The 12,020-nt window shown below is 42.5% G+C and overlaps 1 protein-coding gene across 3 annotated transcripts in view; it reads right to left on the bottom strand.

The window, feature by feature from the left end:
• SLC6A11 (solute carrier family 6 member 11) overlaps positions 1–11,167 on the bottom strand; it is a 172,555-nt gene extending 161,388 nt beyond the window's left edge. Inside the window, exons 1-2 of one of the 3 annotated variants that reach the window (XM_069736762.1) lie at positions 11,041–11,167; positions 10,256–10,489 (exon numbers count right to left, since the gene is read on the bottom strand). In XM_069736762.1, coding sequence (XP_069592863.1) covers positions 10,256–10,475 — 220 coding nt within the window. In that variant the 5' untranslated portion in view covers positions 10,476–10,489; positions 11,041–11,167. Of the gene's footprint in view, positions 1–10,255; positions 10,493–11,040 lie in introns of all 3 variants that reach the window. The other 2 variants (XM_069736761.1, XM_069736764.1) reach the window with 2 other exon arrangements.
• Between the last annotated feature and the right edge of the window lie 853 nt (positions 11,168–12,020).

Here is a 12,020-nt window from a genome sequence, read left to right as displayed (position 1 = left end):
TGATTTTACTGTATGCAGCTGATGAGATGTTGGGTCTTCAAGGACATGGGTGTGTAAAAATCAGACGGCACTCGCATGGTCTGAGTGTGGTGCGATTTTTTTTAATCACACGCATTGACTTCCATTGAGGAGTCTCGACCGAGATACGAGGACAATCGCAGCAGGCTACAATTTTTATCTCAGTCTGATCTGAGCTGAGAAAAGAAGCGAGATGAGCAGGGACTCGTAGATTAAAATTGGTCAGAGTGTAATCCGATTTGTTATTGGAAAACTTCAACTTGCTTAACTGTTCACAAAAACAGTAATTTTGACCAGGAGATCCAAACTTTTACATGCCACTGTAAGAAACGTTACCCTACACATAAATTTATATAGCAAAGCTGCCAGTAATCATTAAGGCATCATAAAGGTACACATTTTACAGCATGGGATGCCTAAAACTTAACTTTTATTAGACTAGGATAAAAAGTATTCTACAAATACTAATAAAACATATGTAATACGTAACACACAATATCAAAAGTGCTTGTGACGAGATCAGAGCAAGTAAAGAATGGGGGATCTCACCAATTCCTCTGGAGATCACTCTTGGAGGACAGCTTAGGAGGAAGAGGATAAGTAGAAGGGTATAATCCCTCATATCCCCTGTCGTGCCCCAAATGCAGGTCTCCAACTCTAGCAAGGGCAGTACCCATGTATCACCCTGTAGTAGTGATCAACAGCTATTCCCTACTCATTTCAGCCTTTTTGCATAGGCTTCATCAAGGGAGGATGTAACAACGGGGTAAATGTAATTATAGGTTCCTTGGGTAGTGCAGTGGCATTAGATACTGAAATAAGGGCATATCGGCTAGTGTCTCCTATAGTGTACCTGGCAGCCAGCCTCACCGTATAAGAGCAGGTGCAGACGGCCATAGATTGTCTCATCAGAGAGAATCGGGCCAATTATGTAGCTTACACTAAGATCAAACTCTGAGCACAGTGTGAGCACAGATGATGGGAAGGTGGAGAAAAAAATTTCTTCATCTTTTCCATTCTGTGAGTTCATGACAATCAGACTGCACTTAGATTTCATCCGAACTCAGTCAGATGTTTCCCACACACTCACTGGCTGGCATGGCCAAGTGCGATACGAATATCAGCTCAAATTCGGACTTGCACCGAATATATCCTCGGACTGTCTCTGTCCAAGGTAAATATTGGACATATGAATGGCCCCATGGAATAACATAGGTCCCCATGGACTGAACATTGGATTGCACTAAGACAGCAAATATGCCCTTCTGTACCTGCCCTCAGAGTGCCATTTTTAAGTCCCATACAACAATGGTTTTCATACACGGGCAGCCACCAGTGGTCTAACTTGAAGCTTATGGGCCCCAATGCTAAGTATCCCACAGGGCTTCTATCACAGTTAATTAATGAAAAAAATATTTTCATATGTAGCAAAAGGATCTCTTGGACCCCCTTAGTCTCCAGGACCTGGCCATCAAATATTTAGCAATCATTTGGTAAACCATTTAACTTTGGTTTATTCCAGTGGTTTGATATAGAGGGGTAAAAATGAATCTTCTTTCTATTTTTGCATACAGTTTGCAAACAGGTCAATAGAATAACACAACAGACATTTATAATAAGTCTATTAGCTTTATGGTATAGGGAGATCCAACTTATTATAATTCTTGAGTCTTTGAATTTCTACATAATGCCAGCCATCTTACAGTCTGCCACAGTATAATTAAATCTTTGAAGTGGTAAATATTTGACGGGCTTCATAATACCACCGGCAGCTATACAGATACATTATTGTTAGAATACCTTGGGGAGTGTTGATGCAGTGAATTAAATCATGAACCACTAATTTATAAGACATGTTAAGGAACAAAACATAATTTTCCATAAGACTTCACAATTGGCTTTCCCATCAGGACATGGATAAATTGTTTTGCCAAGTTCTGCAATAGATTGGTCTAATTTTGGAAATAAGATGAACATACATAAGCATCCAGTTATAAAATAATCTATTGACTAGGTTATTACATGTAAGGGTACTCTAAAGGCCTCACGGACCACTATAGAAACCCTAATACATTGAATGGCCACTTTATTAATGATAAAAAATTAGGGGCACATTGTGGTGTTAGAGGCATTGCGGCTGTGGCACAATGCACAGGTGCCGCAAATAGGATGAAGGTGATGAAATGTTCTGGACAACCCTTCTACCTTGTATCAGAGATACTTATCACAGGGGTCCTCAACCTGTGGCTCAAGAGCCACATGTGGCTCGTGGGACCTTATTGTGTGGCTCGTGTTTCTCTGACAACTTGGTGCATTAGGAGGAGGTCTAGCAAACAGTTAAGAAGAACATGTCTCCGGATGATGACTTTTCTCGGTAACCCCTCACAAAAGAGCAGATCTGGGTGTGCATATACTGGCCTATGAGGGTGGAGCGATAACTATGGTGAACTGGAGAAAATATGATGTGAGTGTGGTTGGAGTTCTTGATATGAGAATACTAAATGTGGATAAGGTGGAAACCCCTAGTCGCAAGACAGGGTGGTACAGAGTATCAGTGTAATTTCTGGAGGGGAAGCTTTGGCTGTCATTATACAAGTAAAGGGGGCTCTGAGTCTCAATATTCACAGGGCTCTGGATGTGGCTAGTGACCATCTGTCAGAGCTGAATATGGGTCTTTGGTTAAGAAAGATTGGGGACCACTGCTCTAAAATATTAAGGTCTGGGGACTGGGGAAGCAAGGAAAAATTGTAATGTTTCTGGAACCAATACATGGCAATATGGCCAGTGTGGAATGCTACTGTATATTGTCCTGCTTAAACTGCTTAAAGGGTCCCTAAACTATAAGGTAAACAGCAGTAATGAGGGTTGAACTCAGTTGGCTACAATGCAAAGGCAAGGCCTATGGTCAAAGTGTCCATTCACAGGTATCATCAGTCCCAGGCAGGGGCAAACATATCATTGGTGCATCCTGGACACTCACACAGGGGCCTAAGAGGTAAGGGGGCACATTTCCACTTACAAAACATGTAATTTTGCAATATGATGAGCTACTGGACTGCAAAAAGCCCATATATTCTTCTTGCATATGGGGCCCTTTTCTGCCTGTGTCCGTCAGTTGTCCAAAGATTTGCCATTAAACCACAAACTTGACAGGAAGGATAAATTCAGACTGCTTGTGGCAAACTTTTACCTGGGCATCAGCAGCATGCATTAGCAATCTAGATTATTTTGAGTAGCCAATGTTTTTTTCACTACTCGGAAATCCAATTTTTGCACTCTCTTGCCAACTGGAATCTTGTCTTTCTGTTTGTTTTAGACAGCACTTGAACTGGTTGTCAACAGTTATAGTCCATCAGCAATGAGCTATGCATTTCGAGACATTATTTGGACCACTAGCGTGGTAATCAACTGCCATTTGTTTGACTGTACACCGCCTGTTCATCTGAATGATTTTAGCATTCTCATCTTCCCCCTTTATGGCAACCTGTTATTCACATCCACAGGTTCTCCTTTGATGAATGTTTTTCCTTGATCATACTATTCTCTGTACAATATCGATAACACTGCATGTTCTTGAAAGACACAATTACATCCCATAATGAAACCAATAATCCTCCTATATCAGTTCATCTCCATGTGGAGGAACTGTTGATAACGGAGTCACATTAACAATGTAGGACACTCCATAGACAATACATTATACTCATAGAGAAAGGGAGTTCGAGTCCAGGATAATATAAAAAAATAATCAATTTTATTTATACCAGATATCAATCCATAACATGATATATCAAATACATTACAGTTTATAACATGCTCAGCAAGGGAACAACCGGTACCAGACCTGCGTGACCTACCACATACTGCTAAGTATATATAGTAAAGTGCTATGTGCCTATATCAGGATGCCACGGGAAACAGGACCCCCTAGGACCAAGTAATCAAAAGTGTCTCATGTCACTTAAGTAAAGGGTATCTCATTAGTAAGTTATCCCACAAACAATAAGAAGCCCCAGGTATGGTTCCTTACCCATGTAGCAGGCCGCCCCCTGATGAAGCCGACGCAAAACGCGCATTGGGGCTGTACTGTGTGATCATCCCGCATCTGCTACATGGGTAAGGAACCATATATAGTAGTGATTTATAGAAAGGAGCCCTCCAGCTGCCATCAGGCGCTACTGTGTATGCACCGGAGACCACACCTGGAGGTAAACTAGTGAGGTGGGGGAGCAGATATTGTTTCTGGACTATTCATTGAAGATCACTCCAATAAGACCGTAGATTGGCTGCTCACAGAGAACAATAGCTTGCATTCCTAAAGGTACTTTCACACATAACGATTTAGTTAACGATATCGTTGCAACGTCACGCTTTTTGTGACGTAGCAACGATCCCGCTAACGATCTCGTTATGTGTGACAGCGACCAACGATCAGGCCCCTGCTGGGAGATCGTTGGTCGCTGGGGAATGATCAGGACCTTTTTTTGGTCGCTGATCACCCGCTGTCATCGCTGGATCGGCGTGCATGACGCCGATCCAGCGATGTGTTCACTGGCAACCAGGATAAATATCAGGAAACCAAGGTAAATATGACATCACCGCTGTGCTCTGCTTTACGGCCGGCGCTGACACAGTCAGTGCGGGAAGCTGACGCCGGGGGACGTGACAGACATCGGAATGTAAGTATGTAGTGTTTTTTTTTTTTACTTTTACAATGGTAACCAGGGTAAATATCGGGTTACTAAGCACGGCCCTGCGCTTAGTAACCCGATGTTTACCCTGGTTACCCGGGGACTTCGGCATCGTTGAAGACAGTTTCAACGATGCCGAAGTTGTTCCCCTGATCGTTGGTTGCTGGAGAGAGCTGTCTGTGTGACAGCTCCCCAGTGATCACACAACGACTTACCAACGATCACGGCCAGGTCGTATCGCTGGTCGTGATCATTGGTAAGTCGTTTAGTGTAACGGTACCTTAACCCCTCCAGAGATAAAGGTGTGATATGTGATGGGTGCCCTCAGGTGATTGGCATTGCTGGAGATACAGCTCTATTCAGTGCTGACATCTGGACGGTGGCCAGATGTCAGCCCGATGACATCTCATTGTCCCCTTAGCTGAGGAGCTGTGTCTCACTCATGTATGTGCAGCCACAGACTTCTTCCCATTAACCTCTTCCTACGCCTGCGGCTCCTATATGTCCCCTATGGAATAGCTAAAGGATCAAATGAAATCTGTGTCCTCCAGAATAGAACATCTGGTTACTGGGGTACGCGGTGTTATCACAGACATCCCTGGACTGCACAAACTCGTGTGTGTCCATTGTAGAAAAAGTTGTTAGAAGTTCCTTTCCTGGGTATTATAGGGATGAATTTATGTACTGCTGTTAACAGTGCAGTGGTGACTTAGTCTCTGCCTTGTTGGAAATCATGCCACCTCGTATACGCCATAAAATATGCATATCCCTTTTAATGCCGCACGATGAATCCCACCTAATTGCCTGTGTGTCTCTCAGCAGTGTTCTCTGTTCATATTACCTCTGTAATAAGGTTAGTAATTCTCCGTACACGTGTTCCCTCTGCTAAAAAGGCATTTGCCATCAATCAGTGTGTGCACTCTGCCATACTTCACTACTCCAGTCACGGACTACTACTATAGTCCGCAAGTCCTAGAGGTAGCAGAGCTGGGGTTGTAACCGGGCACAACGTACCATGGCCGCACAAAGACACAGGTGGCTTCTGCAGATAAAGTTGGCGAAGGTGTTTAGCAGGGTTTACACAGTTTTATATTGTCTTTATCTAAAATATATGTATATATTATATGTTTTGTTTTATTGAATAAAATGTGTGTGTGTGTGTGTGTGTGTGTGTGTGTGTGTGTGTGTGTGTGTGTGTGTGTGTGAAAATGACAATTAACTGTGTTCTGTATAGAACAGACATAATTTATGGAACCAAGAAATGCTTTAACCAGCCTAGTACTATAAAGCAGATGTATGCAGTATATGGTGGGTTATTGCAAACTGTGCACAATACTATTTTAATGGATTCATTTCTATATTTACTTGATTGGTCGTACAGTGTCCTCACGCTGGAGCATGGAGCTTATAAGGCTACATTCACTCATCCATTGAACACATCCATGTGCGATGCCCATTTTTGAAACGGACAACACGCAGACCCAAAGAGTTTCATTGATCTATATACACTCCTGTTATCAAAAACTGGTCCATTTGCCCGATCCGTGGACTCGGAGCAGGTCCTATTCTCATCCGTTAGGGGGATACCATAATGTGAGTGTGTGTGTGAGAGAGAGAGAGTGTGTGTATGTGTGTGAGAGAGAGAGAGTGTGTGTGAGTGTGTGTGTGTGTGTGTGTGTGTGTGATGAGCTGCGGTGAGCAGTGGTGAGCTGTGTGTGTGTGGTGAAGGACAATGATATTGGTGGGGGGAGACAATGATGGAGGTGATGGGCAATGATGGTGGTTGGGGGAGACAATGATGGAGGTAATGGGCAATGATGGTGGGGGGAATACAATGATGGAGGTGATGGGCAATGATGGTGGTGGGGAGGCAATGATGGAGGTGAGGGGATGCAATTATGGAAGTGATGGGCAGTGATGGTGGGGGAGACAATGATGGAGGTGATGAACAATCATGGTGAGGGAGGGAATGATGGAGGTGATGGTCAATGAGGGTGAGGGGAGGCAATGGTGGAGGTTATGGGAAAGGATGGTGGTGGAGGGAGGCAATGATGCAGATGATGAAATGGACAATGATGGTGGGGGAGGAGGCAATGATGCAGGTGGTGGAATGGGCAGTGATGGAGGTGATGGGGGAGAATGATAGGGGTGGTGGGGGAGAAGGCAATGATGGAGGTGGTGATGAGGACAATGATGGGGGTGGAGAGGGGCTGCATTATACTTTATGAGGGGGCTACATTATATTCTGTGGGGGGACTGCATTATTCTCAGGGGACTACATTATATTATGGGGGGCTACATCATACTATGTGAGGGGGCTACAGTATACTCTATGGGGGGCTGCATTATATTCTGTGGTGGGGCTGCATTCTCTCAGTTGACTTCATTATATTCTGTGGTGGCTGCATTATACTATATGAGGGGGCTGCATTATATTCTATGGTGGGGACTGCATTATACCTGAGGGGGTTGCATTATATTTTGTGGGGTGCTGCATTATATTCTATTAGAAGGGACTGCGTTATATTTTATGAGGGGGCTAAATTATATTCTGTGAGGGGGCTAAATTTTATTCTGCGAGGGGGCTACCCCAACCCTTGCTACATAATTAAGACGTTTACTACCTTATATTATACCCTGATTTTAGCGCTTTTTACCGCACAATTGGTGGTCTGGTATCTATTAATATGTAGCTACATAGTGGGCCCCAAGAATGATTTTCTCTGGTGGGCCCAAGGTGCTCCAGTCCGACGCTGGCCCCAAGAATGATTTTCTCTGGTGGGCCCAAGGTGCTCCAGTACGATGCTGCTTATGTCATATATGCACTGGGATATCTTGGGCCTAATCGTGGCCTGGAGTGTGCATTGTAAGGTTGTGGCGCATATCGTCACATCTCATTGTTGTGAACTAGTTACTAGGGTTGAGCGAAATGGGTCGAAAATATTCAAAAGTCGCCGACTTTTGGCAAAGTCGGGTTTCATGAAACCCGACCCGACCCCTGTGTGGGGTCGGCCATGAAGTCGGCGATCTTTTGAATCTAGAATCGGAATTCCGATACCGATTCCCGATATGTTTAAGATCGGGAATTGGTATCGGAATTCAGATTTAAGTGTAAAATAAAGAATTAAAATAAAAAATATCGCAATACTTACCCTCTGACGCGCCCTGGTACTAACCGGGAACCTTCCTTCCTTAGCATCAGCCTTCCAGGACCTTGCGGTGACGTCGCGGTGACGTCGCGGCTTGTGATTGGCCGCGCGGCCGCCCATGTGACCGCTCGCACGACCAATCACAAGCCGCGACGTCACCGCGACGTCACCGCAAGGTCCTGGAAGGCTGATTCTAAGGAAGGAAGGTTCCCGGTTAGTACCAGGGCGCGTCAGAGGGTAAGTATTGCGATATTTTTTATTTTAATTCTTTATTTTACACTAAAATATGGATCGCAGGGCCTGAAGGAGAGTTTCCGCTCCTTCAGACCCTGGGAACCATGGAAACCCAATGCACTGCATTGGGTTTCGGGTTTCGGCCGACCCCGACCCCGACTTTTTTATAGGATCGGCCGATTTCACTCGACCCGACTTTTGAAGAAGTTGGGTTTCGTGAAACCCGACCCGATCCTATAAAAGTAAAGGTCGCTCAACCCTACTAGTTACAACTCACATGCACAGACATGTCCTACTCTAGACTGAAGAGGTCCAGCAATAAGAAAAAGTACCGAGAACTGTTCAGGATCAGAGAGCAGTGAAGGTGGCCAGAAAAGTGAGCACTGTGTAGGGATGCATACAGAAACTCAATATGGATTGTAAAACTAAGGTACAAACCTATTTGGCAGTCAATTTGTTTCTATTACTGTAAACAATGTCATGTTTGCCATTTAACACCATGTTGCATTTTCTGGCCAACATTTTGTATTTTCTTATTTCTTATTCTTATTTATTTCTTCTTTTTTTCTAAAACAGAGCTCCAAACTCATTTCATAGACACATAAGAAGATTTACCTATGTACCCTGTCTGGCTTTTGGATTCTCTGGCTTGTACCCCAACCACATCTTCCGTCTCATGTTTTTGGACCCCGCACTCATGTTTGGCTCTTTGACCCTTGGCTTAGTATTTTGACTATGTGTATGGCTGTTCCTTCTTGTACTTCTGTTCCTGATTGTTTCTGACTCGGTTCTTCTGACCACTCTCTCGTTACCTGTGACACCTGTGCTCTTACTCTGTGTTGCTACACTTAGTGTTTAACCTCTCTTCCCTCACCAGCTCCCCCTGGTGGAGGTTTCACTACATCTTCACTCTAGAACAAGACTTTTCTGCAGCAACAATGTCTCAGAGGTCACGTTGTAACATCACAATGTGCTATGACCTTCCGGGCCTGGTTGCAACCTGTTCAAGAGTGAAGTCACCAGCATGCAACTACAGGAAGAAGAGGACTTGAATACTGGATGGTAAGCAGTGGGCACCAGAATAATCAGGGAAGCTGAACTAGGTGAGTGGTTAAGTGAGCATTAGGTTGATTTCGTTCTTTAATCTTTTGTCGGCCCTTTACAGTTCTCAAATAAAGCGGCCACAGTGGTGCAAATAGCAAAAAATAAACATTCTGGAGAGTAAACAGTTTTGTAAAAGTTCAAGTATAATTTAGTTCCACTAGAAAAAAATGTGTCCATCTCCAGCCATAACCTTTCAACACTAATGGGCAAGAGCACCTCTCCGGTTGCGATAATTTTTTTTTTTTTTTTTTTAACAAATGAGCACAGGATGTTTTTAAAGAATCAAAATAGTGTCCTAACATCATTTTTCCATCACCATTGCCAATCCAAAATAGCCCAGGATTTCACTGCTCTCTACTTCCAACATCATCCCAACTCAGGGGCATGTGCCCACTCCATCCAAAAACTGATGGCAGCAGTGACCCCACATTTGGATCTTATCTCTACAGCGAAAGCCAGAGCCTGATGAAGGACTAGGCAGCATAGCAACAGCAGCAGTGGGAGATTTGTCCTTTTAAGAGTGCTTTATTTTGTAAGCCATTTCGAGGCCATAGATGATACGTTCCAAAGCAGCAAAAACGAAATGTTTTTACCTCAAACAAAAAATCCATCACAATTTTCATAAAACTAATTAAAAAGAATAAATAGTCTAGAGATACATATCTTAATTTTTAATAAATAAATGGGAATAGTTTTAATATTTCAATTATATCATTTTTCTATTTAAATTACATTTGACAGCATAAACCTGAAAACATAAAAAATTCCAATCACATATAAATCTCGAATTTCACAACTTAATTTCTGTTACTGTAAAAAAACCTTTCCAGTGCTTCACAATTCCTGCCAACCTTCTCTAGTCTAACTGGGTAGACAGATGAAAACACTTTTTAAAAAAAAAATGTTTTTATAAGTTTCTCTTTGAAAATTTTACTGCTTTTACAATACATTTTGACTGCAAACATTGCCTAATTGAAAATCACAGCATAACCTGACACACAAAGACAGCCAAGTGTCCTGCTCTTCGGACAATCACAGCCAAGTAGGATTGCATCTTACCTCCACCATTCTTGTAGCAAAGGTAGGGAAATCTCCAAACATTTCCAAGTCCAATAATTTCCCCTGCCACGGACAACACAAATTCCACCTTATTGTTCCAGTGGCCTCTTTCCTTGACTTTTTTGTCATTGCTGTGTACCAGGTTGGAACTTGAAGCTTCAGCATCCAGGGCATCCTCAGGTTTGCCATTAATTACCGGAATCGTCTTCTCAGCTGTCATCGTCGTTGCTCAACCTACTGGCAGGAAACATACCCTATAATTAGATTACCAATCAATATTTTTTTGAATTTTTTGATATTTCTTTTTACCATAACAGGATAAATTCATCAAAAAATGTCAAGCCCTCCACCCCATCCAATAAATTAGGATTGTATAGCATCGACTTACAAACCAAACTCACTTGCTCGCTTTTTCCACTTCTTAATTTTTACAGCAATTTTAGGTAAAAAATTAATTGCACTCAATCTCCTTTCATTTACAATTTACCTACAGGTTTTTCATTCCAAACAATTTGCCCCCAATTATCTGCGATGTCCAAGTTTGTAGAACAATAGACGTGACATGTTATGCATGCCTTCCCTATAAATTACCGGATGACACCATGTACAACCTGCGCGCTTGTCTCCGTGCCCAATCCTGGCTACGACAATGTGTTTTTGTTGATAGATTTTCTTCGCTGCTCTTGCAGTCTTGAAGATCTAAGGGTTCCTTGGAATAAAATGCTGCTCCTCGGGCAATGAAACTGCTGAAACATTACAACAAATAGAAATGTAAAGATTCTTACCAAAGTGTGATGATAACAGTGGATGGTAGTAATGACGTTCCTGTTCTTGTTATCCATAAAATGGATAATTTGCAAATGTTCTCTCTTTGCAGGAGTGATCTGATGGCAGCCTCCCTCTCCTCACTCCCCCTCCTCTTCCTCTCCCCCCTCTCAGAGACCATCCATCTCACTCAGTAGCTCTCTTATCTAGGGATTACATCTAAGGTGCTCAGTGGTTAAACACGGAGCAAAACCTATTTTCGTCAAATCAAACTCACATCATCCTTTATACGAGGAATGCATAACAAATCATGAGCATTTTTTTTGCTATTAACATTTTTTGCATATGATGTGTATAGAATATTTTGTATTATTAACATGTGGCTCGCAATAAAATTAGACATAAGTAATTATATAACAATTAAATATAATGGCATCACGCAATGTTGCACTAATGGTCATTTGCCTGGAATATATTACCAACATACATGCTCATAAAGCATGCCACATGCTGAAAGGTATCCTCTTAGCATAAATATAGCCATTATATATCAACATTCTGCATCTTTGAATAAGTGGAATAAAAATTAAATTGTATACAAAAAAGGTATTGTCGTATGCTTTTTAAGTCAGTCAATGACAGACGTATGCAACGATACAAGCATATATAGCGCTTATAGGCATACACTTGCTTTTAACATTCATACTTTCAGCTAGACCGTTTTAAACAATCACACCAAATATAACAATAGACTCTAGGAACCATACTATAGATATAAAAGATATATACTGTATATTTAGACCACTGGCAGACACAGGAAGAAGTGGGACCTTGTGCAATAACAATATATGGGCCCTTTGCAATCTAATGGTTTACTTCCACCTTCCACGAGGACCTGCTTCTACGATGTCTACTTTTGTCACCAGGTGCCACTCAGTGAGAAGCACTGGTGATGGAAGAGACTCTAGAACCAGAAGCTCTGGACAATGCAGACTTTGTC

The sequence above is a fragment of the Ranitomeya imitator genome, chromosome 8, assembly GCF_032444005.1.
Source record: "Ranitomeya imitator isolate aRanImi1 chromosome 8, aRanImi1.pri, whole genome shotgun sequence".
Classification (NCBI taxonomy): domain Eukaryota; kingdom Metazoa; phylum Chordata; class Amphibia; order Anura; family Dendrobatidae; genus Ranitomeya; species Ranitomeya imitator.
The sequence above is the reverse complement of the archived record's forward strand: the minus strand, read 5'-3'. Positions and strand labels throughout refer to the sequence as shown.